This window comes from Dama dama, chromosome 4 (genome assembly GCF_033118175.1).
Source record: "Dama dama isolate Ldn47 chromosome 4, ASM3311817v1, whole genome shotgun sequence".
NCBI classification, from domain to species: domain Eukaryota; kingdom Metazoa; phylum Chordata; class Mammalia; order Artiodactyla; family Cervidae; genus Dama; species Dama dama.
This window is the reverse complement of record NC_083684.1, coordinates 70,423,943-70,449,231: the sequence shown is the minus strand read 5'-3', so window position 1 is coordinate 70,449,231 and position 25,289 is coordinate 70,423,943. Positions and strand designations below refer to the sequence as shown.

Genomic DNA, 25,289 nt, shown 5'->3' with positions numbered 1-25,289 from the left:
CCCTGGGGGCCCTCAGGAGATACAGGAGGGCACCTGGAAAGAGAAGGTTTAAATGTGTACAAGGCTCGCTGGAACGAGACCCACACATTTCAGCCAGCAGTCACCCCCGGGAAGGGGAGGACACCGTGGGTGCTGCACGCGGGTGGGCGTACCTGCTCTCAGTGTAAAGTTTCCTGATGTTTTATTGTTTTTGTGTGTGTGTGTGTGCAATAAAGTTTTATTAAAGTATAAAGGAGATAGAGAAAGCTTCTGACATAGACATCAGAAGGGGGTAGAAAGAGTACTGGCTTGCTAGTCTTAGCAATGGAGTTAAATATACTCTCCAATGAATCCAAAGAATGTCTGGAGTTTGTAAAGACCTCACCAGACCTACTCCCATAATTTACATTTTAAGATAACAGTTGGCCAGAAGATTTAATCCAAAGACTGTCCTCAGGCAGGATACATCCTTGTAAAGACCAGACCTCCCATAATTTATGTTTTAAGATAACAGAATTAGCCAAAAGGTTTAATCCAAAGACTGTCCTCAGGCAGGATACATTATTGTTATGTAATCCTAAGGAATGTAGAGGAAAAAAGTAAAAAGTTTGTTCTTTCTTCCTCCTTGAATATTCCAGACCTCTCTCTCCTTGGGGACCCCTAGACTTCTTATCAACCTGCCTAGGAAATGACTCTCTCATTCCCCCCATTTCTTTTAGGAGAATTATGTTGTCAAGGGAAAGGGGCCTTGTTTTCATTTCATAACTACTTTCTGCTGTTTAGGGCTGTAGTCCCTGAATTGTTGAGGCAACGTATTTTCCTAATCCTCATATTGAGGGTCTCTGATCCAGGGGCCCAAAGTAATAGTTGGAGGAGGCTGTGGCACTCATAGGAGCTCAGACAACCATTTGTAAATGAAAAGCTTTTAGACGGTTAGAAAACCCCATTATATAGTTACAAATGTAAAGCAAAATAGTCATCAAAATGAAAAGTCACATTATGTCCACAGTTACATGCCAGGGTTCAGCCTCGGCAGGATCCAGGAGGTACCCTCAGGATGAACGGCGTCGGCGAGAGAGAGAGAGAGAGATAGAGAGAGAGAGAGAGAGAGAGAGAGAGAGAGAGAGACCAGACGAGGGTATTTGCAGGGTCTGGCAGAGTCTGGCCATCCTTTATTTTTCACCGTGGATTTTATACCCTAAGTTAGTACATTTCTAAGGGGAAGATAGTTTAACATTACGTCAGCTTGTCCTTCACGAAACCAGGGTGTTTTCTGCATACTTCTTTGTTTATGAGGGTCTTGTACATTATCTTCTGGCCTTGGGGCCTGTTAACATTTTATGTAGGTCAGGTGAATGTAAACCTATTTTCTGTTTTTATGGTGACCTTAACTGAAAGGTAGCAGTCTCATAGGGCAACAGTACAGAGTAGAAGTATAACCTTGTTAACACAAAAATTAATCCTTCTGCAGAAGTTGTCAGTTGCGTTTATCTGAGAAGTTTACCCCACACAGACTCTGCGGCTTCAGTGAGGCAGCCTCTGCCTAGCACTCCTGGCTGACAATTAGCAACCATTTCATTGTTACCACACTAGGGCTAAGTCCTTATTTCTCTACATCTTTAACTATATTAACAATGGTTTCTATAACACAACCGTAGCACATTAAGAGCAAAAACACAGCAAGCAAATGTTAACCCAATAGCTACTTTTAGAATAATTTTTCTTGTGTTTTCTAATAGGGCTTCCTCACCCCCTGAAGGGCTCTATGTCTATTAGGGCCTTTATATGATCAGGTTCTTTATGTTATTTTATGATTAGGGTATTATAAGTGATCATGCATATTAGTACCAAGGGCATAAATGCATTTGCCAAACAAACTAAAATACCAGCAAAGGAGTTTAAATTAAAACCCTCCTTTCACCCTGGATAATCTCATAAAATACCACCACCTGGGAAGCTTATTGATTAAAGTTCTAAATTGATTCTTATTTGGAAAGAGATCAGGAAGGCCTTCTGCCTGTGTCACAGAAATTAGGGAGTAGTCTACTTAAGCAAGCATCAGAAAGACAGATATCATCTTTAAGATATCATCTTTATTGGAATCCCTGAAAACCTGATCCGCCTTGCCCTTGTCAGGTTTTCTCCCTCATGACCTTGTGCTGGCTCCCGGCAGTTACAGCAGTCCATTTTAGGGTTGTTAGATGGCATCAGTTTAAGAAGAGGCATCACATGTGATTGTTGAAGGTCTTTGCAGACTTGGAGAAAGTCCTTTTCTTGAAGTGGAGATGTCCACCATGGGAAGCCTTCCACGGATGAAGAAGGGAGTGGTCTACAGACCCAGCAGTTAGACCGATTGTGGGATGCAGGGTAGGAGTGAGCCCAGGACAGGAAGGCATTTTCTTGAGGATCAGATGGCAGACTCAGGATTTTTGGAGTCAACATAAGTAGGCTCACATAGATTATCAGGCCCATCTTGTCCTGAAGGATCCCTGACGAGCCCCCAAGATGAAAGGTTGTTTCTGAATGATGCAAAGACGCCGGGGTTCTTGGCCTCGAGAGGAGAAGAATTCAATCCGGGGCCAGAGACAAGGCTGGATCACTCAGAGCTTTTGTACAATAAAGTTTTATTAAAGTATAAAGGAGATAGAGAAAGCTTCTGACATAGACATCAGAAGGGGGTAGAAAGAGTACCCCAGTTTCCTGATGTTTTAACGGGTGGTATGTATGTGGCTGTATATTGAACTTTTCACTAAACTTGCTTTTATGCCAGAAATATTTCAATATAAAAATATGTAAATACTCTTTATAGAAAATAGGAAAAATCCAGTAACCTGTAGGTGAGACAGTGTAATTCACCCATGGTGCCTGTACCCAGAGATAACCACATGGATTATTTGTGTATCGTTTATTGTCTTCTCTGATGATTAGTTTTTAAGATTGACCCAGTATTGGCTCTGCCATTTTTATCTTGGAGTTTTGTTTTTTTAATCCCACTTTAATCAGTAAGTGATTTCCCCAGTCTTTGAAACTTGACAAATATCACTTGTTTGGGTGCATAATCAGTGCATCTCAGGTCCATCTGGTATTGGTGGATTTGATTTCTTAAAAATCATTTTTCAATGCTGTAAATAATGTATCACAAAAGAAAATTCCCCAAAGATTAGGAAATGCATGATCATTATAAAAAGCTTAGACAATCCAGGACTTCCCTGGTGGTCCAGTGGTTAAAATTCCGTGCTCCCAGTTCAGGGTATATGAGTTCAATCCCTGGTTGGGGAAGATTCTGCCATGTTGTGGAGCCAAAAAAAAAAAACTAAGAAAATCCAAAAGAGTATAGCAAACAGGATCAGAATTACCCTGGATTTCATTCCAGGAGGTAACCACCTCGAATGTTATATCTTTCTCTCTCTGAAAGCATGTTGTTTTGCAAAAATATGAATCACCCCAGCTGAGCAATTTCTATATCCTGCTTTTTCATTGAAGATTTCTTCCTGAATGTTTCTCTACATTGTTAAAAACTATTTGGTAAAATCTGTTTTAATGACTCCATAGAAATTTCATCTTGAGACTGTACCTGGCTTACTTAATCGTTCCCCCACTGTTGGATATTTATTTGTCTCCAGTTTTTAATGGCTGTTGGGTATTTATTGTGCATGCGTGTGCATGCTCAGCCACGTCTGACTCTGCAACACCGTGAACTGCAGCCCACCAGGCTCACCTGTTCATGGAATTTTCCGGGCAAGAATCCTGTCGTGGGTTGCCAGTGCCTTCCCCAGGGGACCTGCCCGACCCGGAGACTGAGCCCCCGCTTTCTGCATTGGTAGGCACAGAGCCAGTGCAAGTGGGATCTAAGTGACAAGTGGGTGTGTGGATAAACAGACTTAAGTGACAAATGGTACAAGCTCTGAGCAGGATAGGTGAGAAATGGTGTCACACGATCTCTTCTGAGTAACATTGTATGTATATTAGTGAGGTCTGATTTTTAGAAAACGTTTATTAGCCATTTCTATGGGGGGTTAAATGATCTATCCTGTGCTTTCCCAGTCTCCAGGAATCCTAGTATCCTTAAAGATTTTAAAGAAGTGTATTGTGAAAGAAAAATTCAAAACAACTCCATTTTAGATAGCACTGCCATTCTGAGTGAAAACCCCTCCCGAGAAGAAGAAAAAAACTTTTTCAAACCAACCAATCAGAAGGAGACAAGTTGCCCTCCACCCCTAGGCAATCTAAGAAGGGCGGGAAAGTCCCTCACCCCACCCTCACCCCACCAAGACTTCCCTTCCCCTGCTGCACAGTATGAATTAGCCAATCCCCCTAAGCTTCCCTTCCCGCTTCCCCTGCTATACAGTATAAAAAAGATTTGCCGCTTTCACTCAGGGCTCCTTCGCCATTGTGTGAAAAGAGTCCCTGCTCCAGCTTGTAACAAAGTTCCTCACTGCTTTTGCATCGATGCGCGGCTCCTGTGGTGTTTGGTGGGATTCCGCAATCCGGGTACAACATGTATGTGAAAATATTTGTGGCAAATATACTTCCCAGCTTTGCTTTTCATTTCTTATTTTATATTTTTTGTGCCCAAAAGCATTTATTTTCAAAATTGAGTCTTTCTTTCCTCTTCTGGTGCCTTCCCTTGTTTTTAAGCTGTGAAAGGGTTTCTCCATCCAATACAGGTCACACACTACTTGTAATTTGGGTTTTTTCTCCCCATTTGTCATTTTGATGTTAATAGTGAACTTCTGAATCCACCTAGAATTTATTTCAATGTCTAAATGTGTCAGTTTGCTGGGGTCCAGCCTCAGCAGGATCCAGGGGTGCCCTCAGGATGAACGGCGGGGGGGGGGGGGGGGGGGGGAGAGACCAAACGGGGGTTGCAGCAGAGTCTGGCAAATCTTTATTTTTTTACCGTAGCTTTTATATTCTAAGCTAGTACATTTTTAAGGGGAAGATAGTTTAATATTACATCAGCTTATCCTTCATGAAACCAAGGTGTTTTCTGCATGCTTCTTTGTGAGAGTCTTGTACATTATCTTCTGGCCTTGGGGCCTATTGACATTTTATGACCTAGGTGAATGCAAACCTGTTTTCCGTAATCTATTCTTTGTTGAACACAAAGGTCAGTCCTTTTGCAGAAGTTATCAGTTAAATTTATCTAAAAGGTTTACCACACAAAGACTCTGCAGCTCCAGTGAGGCAGCCCCTGTTTAGCATTCCTGGTTAAAATGAACAATTCTAAACCCTTATTTTTCTAAATCTTTAACTATAACCACTTTTAGAATAATATTTTATGTTCTCTAATAGGGCTTCCTCACCCCCGAAGGGCTCTGTGCCTATTAGGGCCTTTATGCAATCAGGTTCTTTATGCTGTTTATGATTAAGGTGTTGTGAGCAGTTATGTGCATTAGTACGCATTTGCCAAGCAGGCTAGAATGCCAGCAATGGGGTCTAAATTGAAACACTCCTTTCATCCTGGATAATCTTATAGGATCCCACCGTCCGGGGGACCTGTTAATTAAAGTTCTAAGTTGATTCTGTTTGGAAGGAGATCGGGGAAGGCCTTCTTCCTGTGTCACAGAAATTAGGGAGTAGTCTAATATAGCAAGCATCAGAAAGACAGAGATCATCTTTAAGGTGAGTGCCGGGGCAGCTTTTTGAAATCCCTGAGGTCCTGATCTGCCTTGCTTGTCAGGTCTTCTCCTCGCGACCTTGTCATGGGTGGGATCTCGTGTGCTGGCTCCCGGCATCAGTTCACTTACCTATAAGTTCTGATGTGTTGTGCCTTGATACACCTGTATCAAGATACACCCCACATACCACAGAATGTACAGTTCATGGTGAAAGGTCGGGGCATGCCCCGGGAAAGTGCTGCAAGGCAAATTCCGGAGGCTGGCTAAACTTCCAGGGGCTGGCCCCCTGCAGCCTGGCCCAATCAGGTACCAACATAAAGCCCTCGGACACTGACCACCGCTGTAGCCCGCGCTTTCTTCCTTATATGAAAAGACCTGGCCTGGATGCCTGCCCGGACTATAAAACCCCTCCCCACCCCTCATACCTTGCAGACTCCCTTTGTCTCCTCACTCACCAGCCCCCCGGAGTTCTGCCCGAGAGCGACGCTTAATAAAAGGCCTTTACCACCGGTCCTTAGAGGCGGCTTTTTTCCTCCCGCGGCGTTTTTCCTAACACATGGGTTTATGGTATATTCACAGAGTTGTGCAACCATTACCACAGTGAATTTTAGAACATTTTCATCATCCCAAATGGAAATGTGTGCCCATGGGCACTCACCCCCATTCCCTCCATTGACCAGCCCCTGGCAACCAGTCATTTACTTTTTTTTTTTTTCATTTATTTTTTGTCTCTGGATTTTCTCTGAAGTTCATCCACATTTTAACATATGTCAGAGCTTCATTCCTTTTAATGGCTGGATGATATTCCACTGTGTGGTTAGACCACGTGTCATTTATCCATTCATTGGCCGATGCGCATTTGGGTTGTTTCCACTTTAGGTTATTAGGAATGCTGCAGTTCAGACATGAGTTTGAACACATGTTCTCAGTTCTCTTGGGTGTATACTTAGGAGTGGAATAATATAACTCTGTTTAACCATCTAAGGAACTGTCAGACTATTTTCCAAAGCAACTGCACCATGATGTCTTCATTTTGTCTGTGATTATCATCTTGATTTCTTCTTTTACCTACATAATTTAGAAGGACTTGTCGACTGTTTTTGTTTCAGTATAGTTGGGATTTTTTTCTTAAAAGTGTTTTTTTTTTCTTCTCAATCACATCTAGTATAATGCTGATTTTTTTTTTTTTTTTTAATAGAGCCTATCTTCACCTCTGGACTTGGGGAGGTTTTCCTTGTGGTGAATCAGTTTGTGCTGTTAGGAAACCAAAACAGATGAATCACTAGAATGAGTGGCCTTGGACATACACATGCAAAAAACTCAGGTTTGATGCTTTGGGGCTAAACTTTACTTCCAGGGAAGTCTCCTCAGCCTCCAGAGGAAAGTGGCCCATGCTCTCTGCCTCGTAGCATCCTTTGCTGTAAAGTGTTGGCTCTGAGACTTCCAGGACTGTCCATCATGTTTTCAGTGGCCACCTCCACCCCTGCACCACAGCCCGAACACAGAGCATGGAGGCCACTCAGTAAATACATTATGTATTGAACAAGTTCACTGAGATGGGGCACTCTAAGAGAAGACTCTCTGAGGACATTACTGTATTTTAAAAATTATAATAAGTTAAAAAACAAAGTGGGCAGGAGGAAAGTTTTGGAGGTGATGGATAAGCTTATGGCTTCAATTGTGGTGATGTTTCATGGGTGTACGCTTTCCAAACTTATCAAGTTGTATTAACTAAATACGTACAGATTTTCTATGTCAATCATACCTCATAAAGTGCTTTTTTAAAAAGAATGGTTAGCAGGACTGGCCAAAGGACATATGGGCCAAAGAATCAAATAATAATATCATATAATATAACTATGACTACTAATACACATATATAATCTACAAATCAAATGTCTAAATTAATAAAATCGAATAGTTGACATTCACTGAGAACTTACTCCAGCCATACCAGAATCTGTGCTGGAACCATGTACGCATTCCCCCGCTCACCTCCGTGACAACTCCGGAGGGGAGCATTGTTATCATGAAGCCCATTGACCAAATGAAGCTCGGAGACGCTAAGGCAGTTGCCCAAGGAAACACCACTGTTGAGGGGTAGAGCCAGGATTGCTTTGCAGGCTCTCAGGCTCCTGAGCGCACACCCTCAGCCACTGCGAGGTACTGCTTCCTTATCCAGTAGGAGTGACCCCCGAGACAGAGGAGCCCCGTATGAGCCCAGAGCCCCTGGGCGGGCATACGGGTCCATGGCAGGACTGGCCAGGAGGTGAGGCCTCCTCTCAGGAGGTTAAGTCAGTTCAGGGTCCACGGGCTGGGGGGCTTAGAGCATTCGGGAGAGCCAGGGACCTGTGGGGTGGGTGGCAGTAACAGTAGCTGATGGTAATTAAGCACCTACTGTATGCTGGGCATCAAACATGGATTAACTCATTTAATCCTCACAGCATCCTTACCCACAGATCCATTCAAGAACTATTCATTGAGGGACTTCCTTGGTGGCCCACTGGCTAAGACTCTGCATTCCCAAGGCAGGGGGCCCGGGCCCATTCCCTGGTCAGGGGACTAGTTCCTGCATGCCTCAGCTTAGAGTTTGCATGCCGCAACTAAAGATCTCACACACCACAACAAAGACTGAAGATCCAGCATGCCACAACTAAGACCCCATGCAGCCAAATAAATAAATACAGATTTTTTTTTAAAGAACTATTCATTGAGTGCCTACTATTTGCCAGGCATTGTACCAAACACTGGGGAAATAGTAGTGAGCAGGGCAGATGTACTGGTTTGCTAGGGCCGCCATAGCAAAGTACCATGGAGAGGGAGGCTTAAACAACAAATGTTTTCTCACAGTTCTGGAGGCTGGAAGTCCAAAAATCAAGGTGTTGGGGGACTGTCCTGGTGGTCCAGTGTTGGTCCTTTAACGCACCGGAACCTGGTGGTCTGGAGTCGACAATAAGAAAGTAAGAGAGAGAGAGGCTAGTATCCCCTGGTTTACGCGGAAAGCCCATAGAGTCCTATTCTTAGGGCTCGCCCTGCTGCACGTAGGCACCAGGCGCCCTCTCGAGTGGGTGAAGGCACAGTGCACCTTCTCGAGAGGGTCTTAGAAGCCCGGGCAAGAAAGTGAGCTCAGCGGGCCTCCGCGCTCCAAGGAATTAGCCAGAAAGAGAGAGAGAGAAAGAAAGAAAGACACGGGGAGCAAAGCTCTGATGGAGCAAAGGTGTTTTAATCAACATGGCGTGGGCATATATACTGTCTTACAAGGTGGTTATTCTCAGCAAAGACAAAGATTAAAATTCCAGACTTACAAAACATAAGACAATCCCTATTAAAGAGAGAGTTGCAAACAATCACCTTTTCATAAGAAGTAAGAGGGTACTTATCACTGTAATGAGAAATGCCTGGATTCCTCAGCCCTGGGAAAGGCGTACCTCTCCTCTTAATTCCTGAATATTCAGGAATTAATAAGGGCCAGAGGGTTCCTGACAGATCCAAAACAGCACACAGGAAGCCTCTTGTTAAATGCCTCCTGACAGTCCAGTGGTTAAGAATCCACCTTCCAATGCAGGGGATGCGGGTTTGATTGCTGCTTGGGGAACTAAGATCCCACACGCCTCGGGTCTACTAAGCCCAGGTGCCACAACTAGAGATGCTCGTGCACCACGAGGAAGCAAAGTGCACCACATGCTTCAGCGAAGACCCAGTGCAGCCAAACAGACAAACAAAAAATAAAATCACGGTGTTGGTGGGGCCACACGCCTTCAGAAAGCTCTAGAGGAGGGTCAGTTTCAGGCCTTTCTCCCACCTTCCAGTAGTTCCTGGGCTATGGTACCATAAGTCCAGTTTTCACACCGTGTTCTCCATATGGGTGTGTCTCTGTGTCCACATTTCCCCTTTTGATAAGGGCACCAGTCAGACTAGGGCCCGCCTACTCCAATAGGACCTCATCTTAACCAATGGCCCTGTTTGCAAAGAAGGTCCCATTCTCAGGTGCTGGGGGTAGATTTCAACACGTGGATTTGGAGGGGAGGGAGCATAATTCAACCTATAACAAACACTTAGAATAGTACCTGGTGGGTACAGGGAGGGGGGTGGGAAGAATAGTCCCTTGCACATAGCAACTCCTATGAAGTTGTTGCAGGAAGGGGGACCCCTTCCAGGGCCCGAAACTGGGCTCTTGTCTAACACTCGGAAATGAATCGTCCGAGGAGACACATGTGCTGACAAAGCAAGAGATTTTATTGGGAAAGGGCACCCGGGTGGAGAGCAGTAGGTAAGGGAACCCAGGAGAACTGCTCTCCCGCGTGGCTCGCAGTCTCGGGTTTTATGGTGATGGGATTAGTTTCCGGGTGGTCTTTGGCCAATCATTCTAATTCAGTCTTTCCTGGTGGCGCACGCATCGCTCAGCCAAGATGGATGCTAGCGAGAGGGATTCTGGGAAGTGGATGGACAGGCAGGGTCTCTTCTCGACCTTTCCCGAACTCTTCCGGCTGGTGGTGGCTTATTAGTTCCGTATTCCTTATCAGGATCTCCTGTCATAAACCAACTCATGCAAATGGTTACTATGGTACCTGACCAGGGTGGGCGGATTCAATCAGTGTGCTTCCCCTAACAACTTGATAGGTGTGGTGACCTACAACTGACGACACCATCATCATCACTACCATTATTATTACCATAACCATCATCGTCATCACCACCGCCATCACCAGCATCATCGTCATCATCACTCTGCTCAGCCACATTCATCTCATCCCCAGGGCTTACAGCTCAGCCAGAAAGGCGCTTGTGTTCCCACCACATGAACTTCTCACCACTCATCAATGGTCTCATCTGCCTTTTAAGCCTCAGGTCTCTGCCCAAGCTCTTCCTCCCTCCAGAATCTCCCCCGAGGACCTGACCACGGAACCTCCCCCACAGACTACACTCAGTGCCACCTTTCCAAAGTCTTCCCAGATGCCCCCTAAAGCTGCCGTTGCTCGGAAACCTGGAGACTTTTGTTTGTACCTTCATGACGGTATCGACGCGATTGTGGGCCAGTTACCGATATTCTCCCCCGCCGCTGCTGTGAGGAACTAGTTGTTAAACCTCCCATGTCTGTCTCCCAGCACTTCACTCGGTGCCTACAGCTTGGCAGAGGTTCAGGCATCTTTGGTGAATGACTGGATTCCATTTAGCTTTCTGCCTTTGCTGGGGCTTCCCTGGCGACTCAGATGGTAAAGACTCTGCCTGCAATGCTGGAGACCTGGGTTTGATCCCCGGGTTGGGAAGATCTCCTGGAGAAGGGAATGGCTACCCACTCCAGTAGTCTTTCCTGGAGAATTCCATGGACAGAGGAGCCTGGCGGGCTACAGTCCTTGGGGTTGCAAGGAGTCAGACACGACTGAGTGACTAACACACACACAACAATGAATATGTTGATTCACTGGATTATGATCATTTTGCCTTTGATTCCTTCTCTCTCTCAAGCCTGTGACTTTCTGCTCTGAACAGCCTCACATTTGTTTTATTTCTCTGTTAGAGGGCCATCCCCAAATAATGAGGCATGGAGAAAACCGAGGGGCAGGTCCTTGTTGAAATGACTTCAGATGCATCCCAGGTGCCCTTCCTAAACCCTCCCGGCTTTTCCATCCATTCCTCCAGACCTCTGTGAGGAGGGCCCTGTGGCGAGTGGTTGTGGGTTTCCTCTTGCAGGAGTCAGTGATGTTCAGGATGTGACTGTGGACTTCACCCAGGAGGAGTGGCACCAGCTGGAGCCTGCCCAGAAGGGACATGATGCTGGAGAACCTCCAGAACCTGGTCTCGCTGGGGGAGGGGCCGCTCCTCTGAGTTACTTGCCATCAGCCTGTCACATGAGGACAACAGAGAGATAAAAGATGGACAGAGGTGATGACATAGAAATCACTCTACTCAAAGCTAAAACTAAAGTTGACAGATGATGAAATGCGGAATAATATTTACCACATGGATAGCAGTGAAAGGATTGAAAGTAAAAGTGTTAGTCACTCAGTCATGTCTGACTCGTTGCGACCCCATGGACTGTAGCCCACCAGGCTCCTCTGTCCCTGGAATTCTTCAGGCAAGAATACTGGAGTGGGTTGCCTATCCCTTCTCCAGGGGATCTTCCCAACCCAGGGATTGAACCCAGGTCTTCCCACATTGCAGGTGGATTATCATCTGAGCCACCAGGGAAGCTCAAAGTGAAGGTGATAGTAGCTCAATCATGTCTGACTTTGTAGCCTGCCAGGCTCCTCTGTCCATGTAATTCTCCAGGCAAGAATACTGGAGTGGGTTTCCATCCCCTTCTCCAGTTCTTCTCAACCCAGGGATCGAACCCGGGTCTCACATATTGCTAGGAGATTCTTTACTGTCTGAGTCACCAGAGAAACCCTAACCTTCAGGGGATTATAATTCTACAAAGAGCTCCTAGGAATAAATAAGAAAAAGGCTGCATGATGGCCAGACTTAGAGCTGGCAATTCATAGATGTGGAAATACACTTTATAAAAGATCACACTTTATAAAAGATTTTTAAACCTTGTGCTTAGTTGCTCAGTCATGTCTGACTCTTTGTGACTCCATGGACTGTAGCCCACCAGGCTCCTCTGTCCATGGAATTCTTCAGACAAGAATACCGGAGTGGTTGCCGTTTCCTTCTCCAGGGGATCTTCCCAGCCAAATTATCAAACTATGTCACCTGTGTCTTCTGCATTGCAGGTGGATTCTTTACCTGCTGAGCCACCAGGGAAGCCCCTTTAAACCTTACTAGTAGTCAAAGAACTAGTAATATAAACTGAGCCAAAGAAATAGTTTTTGCTCATGAGGTACACAGAGATGGTAAAGAATAATAGCCTGAATTATGAAGTTATCAGAAAGGGATCTGTCCTTTTAGGAGTATAATGTTGGGACAGCTCTTTTGGAGGACAGCTTGGCATTAGCAACCAATTTTGAACAATTCCATTTTTAGAGATCTATCCTGTAAGAAATCTTTCTCTTAAGTGTGCAAAAGTTTCCATAGGGGAAAAAAAAAGAAACGACCTAAATGCCCACCTATACAAGACTGACTAACGTATCAAGGTGTAGCATAGGATAGAAGCCATGCTTTTCAAAGATGAACACTCTTTGTAGGCACTGACATGGAACGGTGGTGTCCCTTGTTGTTGTCCGGTTATTCGACTCTCTGCAACCCCATGGACCACAGGACACCAGGCTTCCCTGTCCTTCACTGTCTCTCAGAGTTTGCTCAAACTCATGTCCATCGAGTTAGTGATGCCATCCAACCATCTCATCCTCTGTCGCCCACTTCTCCTGCCTTCAATCTTTACCAGCATCAGGGTCTTTTCCAGTGAGTTGGCTCTTCGCATCAGGTGGCCAAAGTATTGGAGTTTCAGCTTCAGCATCAGTCCTTCCAATGAATATTCAGGGTTGATTCCCTTTAGGATTGACCGGTTTGATCTCCTTGAAGTCCAGGGGACTGTCAAGAGTTTGCGGTGGAGGGGTGGCACATAGGCTTGAGAGGCATCTGCATACAGAAGATGCTGAAGCAGCACAATATTGTAAAGCAGTTACCCTCCAACTAAAAATAAGTAAACTTTTTAAAAAGAAGAAGCTACCTAAGTCCAGACCGTGAAGGTCTGGCATCACTTAGCTGAGGGGTTCTCAAACTCAAGTGCTGGTGAGACCAGGTGGGGATTTATATGCTTTTTATTGCCTCATAGAAGTAAGGGCTTTTTGTGACTGTATCCTCCCACTTTTCACGACATTGTTGTGTAAGATCTCAGTTTTTAAATGCCAGGAATGGAGCCATCAGGTCTAGGATACAGAGTTCCCACTAACGGAACTCAAGACTGGAAATAGGACTGAACAGGATACCTGTAGGAGGGGGCTGGAGACTCCCCTTGGCCGTGATTAGCAAGGAAGGATGGATGTGTGAAAAGAAGAGGTCTGCAGCCAGCCCACGGGGATACCTGTGCCCCAGAACTGGGCACCTGAGGATGGGAGTGAGGCCCCCAGCCGGGTGGGATGGGAAGGGATGGAGCTGGAAGGCGGGGTAACCTTCACATGCCACCAAGCGCAGCTGTATCGGTAATCTTTCTAATAAAAGCTGATACTCCCAGAAGCCTAACCGGTAGGGGATGTTCAGGATGGACCCTGCAGTAACCCGTTACTCGGGTTTGCGTGCCTCCTGACCCGCCCCCTGCTCTCCTCCCAGCTCCCAAAGGGACACCCCTTGTTAGCTCCCCTCCTCGGTCGGTTCTGCCCGCTCGAGCGGCGTGCGCCGCCAGCGCACTGCTCTGCTCTTAGCGGCTCCGTCTGTGCCCCGCGGTTTATCCATCCCCGTGCTTGGGAAGTTCCTTCCTTCCAGCACTAACCCTGCGCGTTTCCTCCTGTCTTCCTCCGCCCCCTCCAGACGTGGACAGACGGCCCGCAGTGAAAGAACCGAACCCGAAGGAGGAGATTTTGTAAGATGGACCATCCGCACGGGGCTGGGGGTGCCGCGCTGGGCGGGGCGCGCACGCAGGGTGACCGCGTGGACACGCCGCGGGGGAGCGCTCCGACCCGTACGGGGCAGCGGGGAACCTCCCGGCAGTCGGCCCCTGAGTGCCCCCCGGCGGCCCCCGGGTCGGCCATGCGGGGAAAGGGCCTCGCAGGTCACTCGGACCTCGGGAATCCCTCCAGGCCGGACGCGGAGAAGAGCGCCTACGGCCACAGCTCGTCGCTGACGAAGCACCAGCGCATCCACACCGGCGAGAAGCCCTTCCGGTGCGACGCGTGCGGGAAGCAGTTCCTGGAGCGCTCGTCGCTGGCCGTCCACCGGCGCGTGCACACGGGCGAGAAGCCGTACGCCTGCGGGGACTGCGGCAAGGCCTTCAGCCAGCGCATGAACCTGACGGTGCACCGGCGCACGCACACGGGCCAAAAGCCCTACGCCTGCGGGGACTGCGGCCGCGCCTTCAACAGGAGCTCGTCGCTGACGCTGCACCGGCGCAACCACACGGGCGAGAAGCCGTACGCATGCGGCCGCTGCGGCAAGGCCTTCAGCAAGAACTCGGCCCTGGCGCAGCACCAGCGCCTGCACACCGGCAAGAAGCCCTACGCCTGCCCCGTCTGCAAAAAGCACTTCACGGGCCGCTCGTCGCTGGTGGTGCACCAGGTGGGCCACACGGGCGAGAAGCCCTACGCCTGCGGCGAGTGCGGGAAGGCCTTCGGCCAGAGCGCCTCCCTCATCGAGCACCAGCGCATCCACACGGGCGAGAAGCCCTGCCGGTGCGCGCAGTGCGGCAAGGCCTTCATCAAGAACTCCTCGCTCACCGTGCACCAGCGGATCCACACCGGGGAGAAGCCCTACGCGTGCGGCGAGTGCGGGAAGACCTTCAGCCGGAACACCAACCTCATGCAGCACCTAAGGGTCCACATCTAGGGAGGCTGGGGCCCCCCCAATCTGCACCAAGTGAACGGGGTCCTCTGCGCGGAGTCTCCACCAGGTGGGCGGGGTCCTCACCTCGGAGTATCCCCCAGATGGGCGGGGTCCTTAGCTTGAATCTCCACCAGGTGGGTGGGTCCTTACCTCGGCTGTAAGCGGGGGCGCTATGACTTGGGGGCCCAGGGTGGCGCAGCCCCACACAGTCTTAGGACTCAGGGGTCCAGGACCGGCTCCCGGTTTATGCGCGCTCCTTGGCCCGGCGTCCTCATCTCTGTACCAGAAGGCAAGCTCCTCGGTGCCCAGTGTACTGGGAACGCTGCGAAGTTGGATGTAGCTGTAAACCCAGGGGAGCACCAGGAACCCGGGGCGCCGGAGTTCCAATCCGAGCTCTCAGTAAATAAGCGCCGGGCTGGAGCGTCTCCAGCCTCCGGTCTCCGTTCTGATAGTACGGTAGGGAGGGGCCTGGAGGAGATGTCTGGATAAGAGCGTGGGGACTTTTCTCCTCTTGGCACACACATCCGCGGTCTAGCCCTAACCAGGCGGTCACCGTCTGTGAGTTCCCTAAGATCTAGAGGGGGACCCTCCATCCTTCCACATCCCAGCCCCGCTGCAGCCTCGCTGAACCGTCCCGGAAGACCCCACCCCACTCCAAGCTTAACAAGTGGTAGAAGTTGGCAAGTTATTCATGAGGGGGAAAAGTTTTTATTCAGAGTTAGCAATAACAGTGACTGCTTCAGATGCCAGTTTCTCATAGTGGTCTGTTCAAAATTATTTTAATAAAACTTTTCACGAAGCAAGTCCAACGTCATAGAAACAGGGACCGGGTGTGCAGTCAGAGTCGGTTTCAGTGCTTGTGGGAGAAGGTGGGGGAGTGAGTAGCAGCAGGCCTAATATTCAGGGTTAAATACTTACTGGACTCAATAAGCTTGCGTGCTGGAGTCTCTTTTCATAGTTGTTTTTGCAGTTGAACTTGAAGGAATGTACTCAGCTTGACCTGAAGCTTTGTGTGCACATCGAGTTCCCTGAGTCTTCTCTTTCTGGGGCCTTTTTTGTTCGGTTGGTTGGTTTTGCTGCAGGCTTGCAGGATCTCAGTTCCCCAAGCAAAGACCGAACCCAGGTTAAGGCAGTGAAAACCTGGAGCCCTAACCACTCGGCCACCAGGGAATACCGGGGCCTTTCCCACCACTTTTGTTATTTTAATGTTCAGTGCTACTGGTCACAAATGTTCTGGTATGTCTGAGTGTCCCACACTTCCTGATGCCAGTGTTCACGAAGAATAAATAATTCATTTTAAGCAACCACTTAGATCTGTTGGAGAAGGGATAGGCTACCCATTCCCATATTCTTGGGCTTCCCTTGTGGCTCAGCTGGTAAAGAATCCACCTGCAATTTTGGAGACCTGGGTTCAATCCCTGGGATGGGAAGATCCCCTGGAGAGGGGAAAGGCTACCCACTCCAGTATTCTAGCCTAGAGAATTCCATGGACTATATAGTCCATGGGGTCACAAAGAGTCGGACACGACTGAGGAACTTTCGCTTTTGCTTTTTACATAAGTGCACTTCGTGTTGCAGGTCAAAAGAGCAGCCATGTATAAACATGAACAGTTTTTGAATGTCTGGCAGGGTGTGGGCATCAGGGTGGGCTTGATCCAGGCGCTGTGCATCAGCCACGGCTCTGACTCCCTTCACCCACTGGTCTCGTCCTCAGGCTGGCTTCCCTCGTGGCTTCATGTGGTTTCCAACAGCTCCTCTTGACACATTTCCTCAGTCACATCCAGTTGGAGACAGGCCTCTTCCAGTCAATGGCAAAAAAAAAAAAAAAAACACACAAAACAAAGCTAAGTTTCTTTCAGTTGTACTCAGCAGGAACTGATTATTCTGAGGAGAGGAATGCCACATGCTGCTTGGCTTAGATCTGGGTCTTGCCGTCATCCCCGAAATAGTAGCTGGGGAAGGGGAATGAGTGGGAATGACTGCCCAGATCGGCCTGAAACCACCATCCACCCTTGACATGGCTGTGGGGTTGGTTCCACCCAGGTCACAGTCGGGGAGAGGCCAGCCCCAAGGTCATGATGCTGCTGGAGGCTAACATTTAAAGTCGGATGGCCTCTCTGATTTTTGTCATGACCGTGGGCCTCTGCTGCACAACAAATGTCTGTTCTGACATTTCTTTGGTCGCCGGGACGGCCCTCAGTCCTGTCTATCCTCTGGGCTCCAGGTCACATCTCTTTGCTTCAACTTTGATCCCCATTGGCAAGACCAGATGCCACGTGACCAGGTTTCCTGCTCGGGGCTGGGGGGTAGTGTGTGGCCAGGAGAGTGACCGTGGCTCCCAGGGCAAGTGTGAGCCCTGGGTGCACACACGAGGGTGAGCACCAGCCGTGACTGAGCAGACTCCTTATAGCCCTCTGTGCCGCGGTTCACTACTTTAAAATGGGGGTACTGGGCGTCTCTGGGCTTCCCAGCTGGCTCAGTGGTAAAGACCCCTCCTGCCAAGTTAGGATACACAGGTCTGAACCCTGGGTGGGGAGGATCCCCTGGAGGAGGACAAGGCAACCCACTCCAGTATTCTTGCCTGGAGAATCCCATGGACAGAGGAGCCTGGTGAGCTACAGTCCACGGGGTCGCAGAAGCATCGGACATAACCGAGCGACTAAACAGTTGGGCATCTCCGGAGTCGGTAATAGGGCAGTCGGGGGCAGCTAAGCGGCAGGTCCTGGCAACACAGAGCCGCAGACAGCAGGGCCCCCGCCCTCGCTCTGTCTCTCTCCTGCTCTCTCACCTCTCTCTGTTTCAGACAAAAAACCCACGCGGTCCCGCTCCTTGTGGCCATTTGGGACTTCCATTCCTGGGGACGCAGGGCTGGTCAGAGTCGGCTGCCAGCCCACCAGCTTTCCAGCCTGGAGGAGGTGAGTCTGATCCATGTCTCAGCGCCCGGAGGAGAAGCGGCCCAGTGTGTCCCCTCATGTGCCTCGTGGTTCACAGCCGGCTCCCCTCAGACCTACGTGGTGGCTGGGAGATGTCGTCTAGGGGCAGGTCCAGGACGAAGTGGAGACCCCATCCCTCGGGCTGCATGTGATGGCCTGTCCAGGCAGATCGTGTAGTCAGTCCGCCCCCACCACCTCCAGCCCCTCCCCCACCCCCGCTTCTGGAGACGCTCTGGGGGTCGGCATCCAGGCAGCGGACGGGGGAAGGGCAGCTGGCAGTGGCCCAGGTTTTCCTGGACTCAGCAGTCTCAGCACTGGAGGGGTTCACGCCCCCTCCCGGTTGCAAGTGGGAAATGCGGTCTCTGGCAGCAGGAAGGAAAGTGAAGAGGGGGTGGGGGAGGAGGGAGGGGTCGCTGTCTCCCCCGCCCGCAAAATGCAAAGCGAGTGCTCAAGTTCCCCAGTACCAGGGAGACAGCAGCCAGTTATAAAAGGCTCAGTTTCTAGCCGTTTGGGGGTGTTGTAGATTGCACATGTTCCCCCCAAATTCAAATGCTGAGACCTTAACACCCAGTAACTTCAGAACATGACTGTACTGAAGATAAATGGGACTCTATGAGGTCATACGTCTGGGTGCTAAGCCAAGGACTTCTCCCTTCTGAGAGAGAAACACGAGGCCACATGTAGACAGAGCGACAGACACGTGAAGAGGCCACAAGAGGACCACCATCTGCAAGCCAAGGAAAGAGGCCTCCAGAGAAGCCAGCCCTGCCCACACCCTGTCACAGTATGCCACAGTCAGGAAGGAAAGTCAGTTTGCACCCTTTCTCCTGATCCCCAGATAAGAAGACGCTCCCTGTAAGCCTGGAATTCAGGCAAAACCAGCTTTATCCCTGAGTTTTGCCATATGCTGAGATTTGAGGATCTTGGGACTTCCCTGGTGGCCCAGTGGTTAAGATTCTGTGCTTCCACTGCAGGGGCAAGGTTCAATCCCTGGTTGGGGAACTAAGATATCACAGTCAAAAAAGAAAATAAGAGAGATTTGATGATCTGTCATGAACTTTTGGGCTTTGTTAATCATTTTAACAAAATTAGTAGGTCTTCCCTGATGGTCCAGTGGTTAAGACTCCATGCTTCCAATGCAGGGGGTGTGGGTTTGATCCATGGTCAGGGAACTAAGATCCCACATGCCCTGTGGCATGGGGAAAAATAATTTATTTTTAATCTTACCCAATTCAAGTCCCACATAATCTGAGACTAATCCTAATGAAAGATGGTTGGCACATTTATTCACCAACTAAAATGATGCAAAGCAACACAGTTTACACAGTTATTTGCAAGTATGGATTTTTGAGGTTTTTTTTAATTGCAAAAGGCTTCTTGTCATTTCCAAAAGTGCCACTAAAAAGGTCCTGATTTTAAATGTTTATAATTCAAGGTAGCATGAAATATAGCCCTGATGTATTTATATAAATTACAATAATATCCTTGCAGTCGCCACCTCACAAGATCAAAATGAAGCCTCGTCAGTAAGTTACATATACATATAGGGGCTTTCCTGATGGCTCAGTAGTGAAGAATCCGCCTGCAATGCAGAGGATATGGTTTCCATCCTTGGGTCTGGAAGATTTCCTGGAGAAAGAAATGGTAACCCACTCCAGTATTCTTGCTTGGGAAATCCCATGAACAGAGGAGCTTGACGGGCTACTGTCCATGGGGTCACAAAGAATCAGACATGACTTGGTGACTGAGTGCGTGCATACACACACACACACACACACACACTCATCGAGCTTTCCCCATCTCATTTCCCTGCCGCCCCCAATCTAACGTAACCAACAACCTGAGTCCTGGCACATCTTTTTCATGTTTTCTTTTTTATACATTTGTACATTTCTCTCTCACAGATGCTTTGGAAACTTTGTGTTAGTAATTCCAGTAAGAAGTAACCAGGCCCTGCCTTCCTAAGAGCCAAAATGACTCTGCAGTTTCTTCGTTTGTTTTTCGCGCTTTTGCACTCATTCCACGCTCGCCAGAGCCCAGAGAGCTTTGTTTCCAGGCGCCAGCAGGGTCAGGAGGATGTGTACTTTGAAAAGTGACAGAGAGGGAGGGAGGGAGGGAGGAGGGGGAGAGAGAGAATCTCCAGCCCGTTTGCCCAGAGGTTCAGCACCACGGACAGCCAGCGCGCGGCGTTCAGCACCACGGACAGGTCCACCTGAAAGGTTTCAGCACCACGGACAGCGCAGGAAACCTCCTTTCTCCATTGCTTCTGTGGGATGCAGAACTTCCTGGTGCTTAGGCCATAAAGAATCCGCCTGCATTACAGGAGGCCAGGGTTCGATCCCTGGGTTGGGAAGATCCCCTGGAGAAGGAAATGGCAACCTACTCCAGTGTTCTTGCCCGGAGAATTCCATGGACACAGGAGCCTGTCAGGCTACAGTCTATGGGGTTGCAGAATCAGAGATGACTCAGCGACTAAACCAGCAGCACCTGCTGGATGCGCGTCCTCTGTGAGCAGAGTTTTGAGCCCGCGCCCAACCCTCGCCCGCAGGGTCCTTGAACGCTGGTATCCGAGTAATCCAGGCTCTCCTGGCGCTGACCTCGGCAACTCGGGCACTGAACACTTCACGTGCACCAAACGGGATCTGGGGTTTTCTCCACACACACGACCTCGGCCCCCCTTAGTGCACCACGCGGCACTCAACCGCCCAGGGCCAAAGCTCAGAAGGCTCCCTCTCCTCCCCCTCCGCCCATGCTTGCGGACTCTCAGCTGCAGCTCTGAACTACTCCTGGACTCTGTCCGCAGTTTTCCACGCCCACGGCCACCGCCTCACTCCATCGTTTCCCGCCTGGTTCCTTGCAGCAGCCTCCTGACTGACCCTCCCACTGTGCCTATGGTGATGAAGACCAGTGAGCGCTCAGTCGTGTCCGACTCTTCGTGCCCCCGTGGACTGCAGCCCGCCAGGCTCCTCTGTCCTTGGGATTCTCCAGGCAAGAATACTGGAGTGGGTGTCATTTCCTCCTCCAGGGGATCTTCCCCACCCAGGGATGGAACCCGCGTGTCTTATTGGCAGCCGGGTTCTTTACCACTGCGCCACCGTGGGAAGTCACTGAACCTATAGCCCCTTGTATATCATTTCTTGTATAATAGTTTTAGTGATGTTTTGAAATTTTAAATCGTATTATATCACACCCCTCCATGGATCCCCAGCACACCTACAATAACATTCAAAGATGTTACTGTGGCTTTAAAACCCTGGATGCCTCTCTGACATTATCGCCCATCACTCTCTCCCTTGCCTGACCACTCTGGTCACGCTGGCCTCCTTGTTGTCCCTCTGGACCTTTGTGCATGCTGCTCTCCCTGCCACAAATTCTTGCATAACTGGTTCCTTGCCACCTTTCAGGATTAAGCTCAAAATGCTGCAGCTTAAAAAAGATCACCGCCCGGGCTTCTCTGGTGATCCAGTGGTTACGATTCCACACGTCCACTGCAGGGGGCGCAGGTTTGATCCCTGGTCAGAAAACTAAGATCCCTGTGCCTTGCAGTATGGCCAAAAGCAACTCCCATCTAAAGTGGCCTCACCATTACAATCACATTGTAATTGTACAATGTACAATATGATTGTACAATATGATTACAATACAGGGATTTATTGTACAATAAGTGTACAATACAATTACATCACATACTTCATAGAATTAGCACAAACTATGTTTTGTATTTTTTAATTTGTTTGCCTTTTGTCTAACATCATTACTAGCATATAAACTTTATTAAGCCATATATCTTGACTGGCCTAGTCACCCAAAACAAAGCATCTAGCACATAGCCGCTGTTTCATAATTATTTGCCGAATGAATGAATGAATGAATTTTCAGCTAGTCATGGAGCCCTGAAGAGGTGTCAACAGCACCCGACTTCTGCCAGAATGGTGGTCATATGTGCTGGCCCAGGTTGTTTTTGGTTTTGTTTTTAATTGATTTGGCTGTGCTGGGTCTTCATCTCTGCACGGGTTTCCTCTAATTGTGGCAAGCAGGGGCTACTCCAAGAGTTTGTACGCCACAACAAAGACCTGGTGCAGCCAAATAAATAAACAATTTTTTTTAAAAAAAGAAAATAAGACTATAAAGAAAGACTATTTCCACCCCCTCCCCAATTATGACTTTGTCGAAAATTTTAAGTTTTGATATAGCCTCCAGGAGAGCGATTTGGCAGAGTTCACTGTATTGTATTACTGATAATAATAGCAGCTAATAGGGGCTTCCCTGGTGGCTCAGTGGTAAAGAATCCGATTGCTAATGCAGGAGACTAGGGTTCGATCCCTGAGTTGGGAAGATCCCCTGACGAAGGAAACGGTAACCCACTCCAGTACTCCTCCCTGGGAAACCCCATGGACGGAGAAGCCTGGTGAGCCACGGTCCATGGGGTCACAAGGAGTCAGACGTGACTGAGAAACTTAGCAACCACAGCTAATGGCTGTTAAGCGGAGTATATACATTCTTTACTTTCTACCTTCAGAGCAGTGCTGGCAGGTGGTAAGCATACTTCTTCCCACTTAACAGCACGGGAAGCTGAGGCACAAAATGACAAGTGACACACCCAAGGACAAGCTAGCGGCCAGGGCAGGCGGTCTGGCCTCAGGGTCCGCGCACTGTCAAACTCCTGCCCCGTCTCCTCCCGCCTCCCCCACCCCAGGCGCTGGTTGTAGGCTGGGAGCCACCAAGAGGCCCGGGAAGTCGCGCCGCCGGGGACCTGCCCTTCCGGCGGGGGCTGGGAGGCTCGCTCCACTCTGGTCCACGCTCACCGCGCGCGCCCCACAGCCGCACTGCTGACACGTGCTCACCGTCGCCCCTCCGCCCTCCTCCCCCGCCCCCTGCCGGCGCCGGCTGCCCGGGAGGTGGGGGCCGGAGGGGAGAAGGCCGCTCGCCGGCTCTGACTTCCCCACCTCCCGCGGCCTCCGCGTCTGCGCAGCCGCGGCCCCTGCGGCGCCAGCTCTGCGGCGCTGGACAGGGTGTGTTTGGGGAGCGTGAGTCCTCCGAGGGACCCCGCGGGCAGGAGCCGGGCGGGGGAAAGGGGCTGGGGGCTCGGACGCGGGCCGGGGACGCGCGCGTGTGAGCGTGGGTGCGTGCCGGGGTGAATGCGCACGGGGCGAGGAACGAGGAGGCGCCCCAGGGGGTGTGGGTCTGGGTGGGGGGAGTGTCCAGGTCCCGCGAGTGGCAGTGGGCTGGGCTGGGGCTGCGGTTCGCCCAGTTTCTCCGTCCCGCCCTGTCTGCCTGCCTCCGTGCGAGGAGCCGGGAACCGCCCTGCCTGCCTGGCGCGTCCGCTGCGTGCGTGGGTGCTCGGGTCTGGCGGGGGTCCGGGGTCTGACTCGCGGGAGCCGCGTGTTAACCGCGCCGTCCCTGTGTGCCCGCGCGTGCGCCGGGAGCATGTGTGCGCCGTGTGTCTGCCGGGCACGTGTGTACCGCCTGCACGGGCGAGGAGCGCGCGCGCTGGAGTCGGTCCGGTGTAGGGTCCCTGCCTGGCCCCTGTTAGCTGCGTGCCTTTGATCAAGGGCCTTCCCAGTCTGTAACAGAACAGACTTGCGGCAGTAGCTGCCGCGGAGAACAGCCGGCGGCGAGGATTAGGTTATAGAAAGAGGCGGAGTTCTCCGCAGCGCCTGACCCCCGGGGGCTGCGCCAGGAAGCGGCGGTTGCAGTGTTACTTTACTGTGGTGATGGTGATGGTTACTGCGTCTCCGTCTTCCTCCTCCTCCTCCTTTTTTCAGACGTCGGTAGTTTATTCTTTGTTTAGTCCAAATACATTCAAAGTGGGAAACTCAAAGAATACTTTCCACCTGAAACAAACTAGATACTACCTAGTATACAACGCTTAACACATTACAGCAATAAAGATGACAATCTATTGTCTTATACACCTACTAAAGCCAATGGCAGAGCCGGTTTGGTTGCGATAGTGTCATGGTCCGTCCTTCTCAGAGGAAGACAGGTCACTATGATAATATGATAAGATAATACTTGAGGCTCTTAGGTGTGAATTCACACACACACCCCCCTGTCACACCCGCAGATTTCTCTCTGTCCTGTGCCCCTCCCTCCTCCTCCATGAATCGTGTTCTGCATCTTCTGACTTGGGTCCGGGGACTCTTGTCTCCTCCATCCCTCACCCCCTCACCTGCTTTCTCTCCACTTCCCATGCCTTCTTACCCCTCAGCTAAAACACAGGGTCAACTATTTGATATGTGATCATTTACCTCAAGAGGCTAAAAGCTGGTTCTGTGTTCTTGTTCTAGGGCGTTGCATGTATTAACCACCTTGCACGATGTAACCCACTGAGTATCCTCCTGAACAAACATTTTAAAAAGAAGCACAGGGTCCTGGTGGTTGAGTGGCTGAGACGCCAGGTTCCCAAAACAGAAGGCCCAGGCCCGCTCCCTGGTGGGGGAACTAAGATCCCGCATGCAGTCCAGCAGATCCTACGAACAGGCTGAGTGTGAAAAAATAAATCGAGAGCCTCCTTCCTCCTTCTGTCTTTTACTTTCACTCTTGTGAAAGTGAAAATGAAATTCGGGTCCAAGACAGTCTCTACCGTAAGGGAAGCATGAGGAAGCTCAGCGGAGGCGAGCGTGGCGAGACGAAACGGGTGGTGGAGTTGTGTAGGGCTCTGTGTGGACAAGCCGCCCCGTTCCGCCCAGTGAAGACGCGGGCCCGGAGCCCCCATCTTCTGATTTCTGGAGAAAACACTAGAAATCTGTATTTGCAGTTGACATCGTCCACATTTTAAAATGCCAACAATTATTTCCAAAGCTCGAAAGGAAGACATCGTGTAAGCCACCTGCACAGGCGGTGGGGCCAGGTTAGACCCTGGGGCTGCCCGTTCGCAGCTGCGTTGTGGGCTGGGGAGTGTGGAGGGGGTGCAGAGAGGAGGCTGTGAGCACAGACGTTTCCCAAGAAAACAAAAGCAAAAGCTAGCGTTGGCCGGAAAGTAGCGAGACAGCCCCGATAGGGAGTAGTGTTTATTGCTTTGGGCTGCTTAATTTTCATCTCATGCTGGGTGCAGCTGGTTCGCAGTGCTGTGTTGGTCTCAGGTGTTGAGGGAGGTGACTCAGTTACACTCGTACCTGTGTCTCTTCTTCTCCCATCGAGGCTGGTACAGAACAGAGTCAAGTTCCCCGTGCTGCTCCGTAGGTCCTTGCTGACATTGTGTTTTGGCTTTAATATGAGACGTAATGAACCGTGTGTTTTTAGCTGAGGGGTGAGAAGGCATGGGAAGTGGAGAGAATGCAGGTGAGGGGGCGGGGGATGGAGGAGACAAGGAAAAAAAGTATTTATTTATATATTCTCG

The 25,289-nt window shown here is 49.8% G+C and overlaps 1 protein-coding gene across 1 annotated transcript in view; it reads left to right on the top strand.

Annotated features, from left to right (window-relative positions):
* The window catches only part of ZNF470 (zinc finger protein 470), a 40,480-nt gene extending 20,466 nt beyond the window's left edge, over positions 1-20,014 (top strand). Inside the window, exons 6-7 of the mRNA XM_061140376.1 lie at positions 14,307-17,929; positions 19,852-20,014. Coding sequence (XP_060996359.1) covers positions 14,307-15,017 — 711 coding nt within the window. The 3' untranslated portion in view covers positions 15,018-17,929; positions 19,852-20,014. The remainder of the gene's footprint in view (positions 1-14,306; positions 17,930-19,851) is intronic.
* The last annotated feature ends 5,275 nt before the right edge of the window (positions 20,015-25,289 follow it).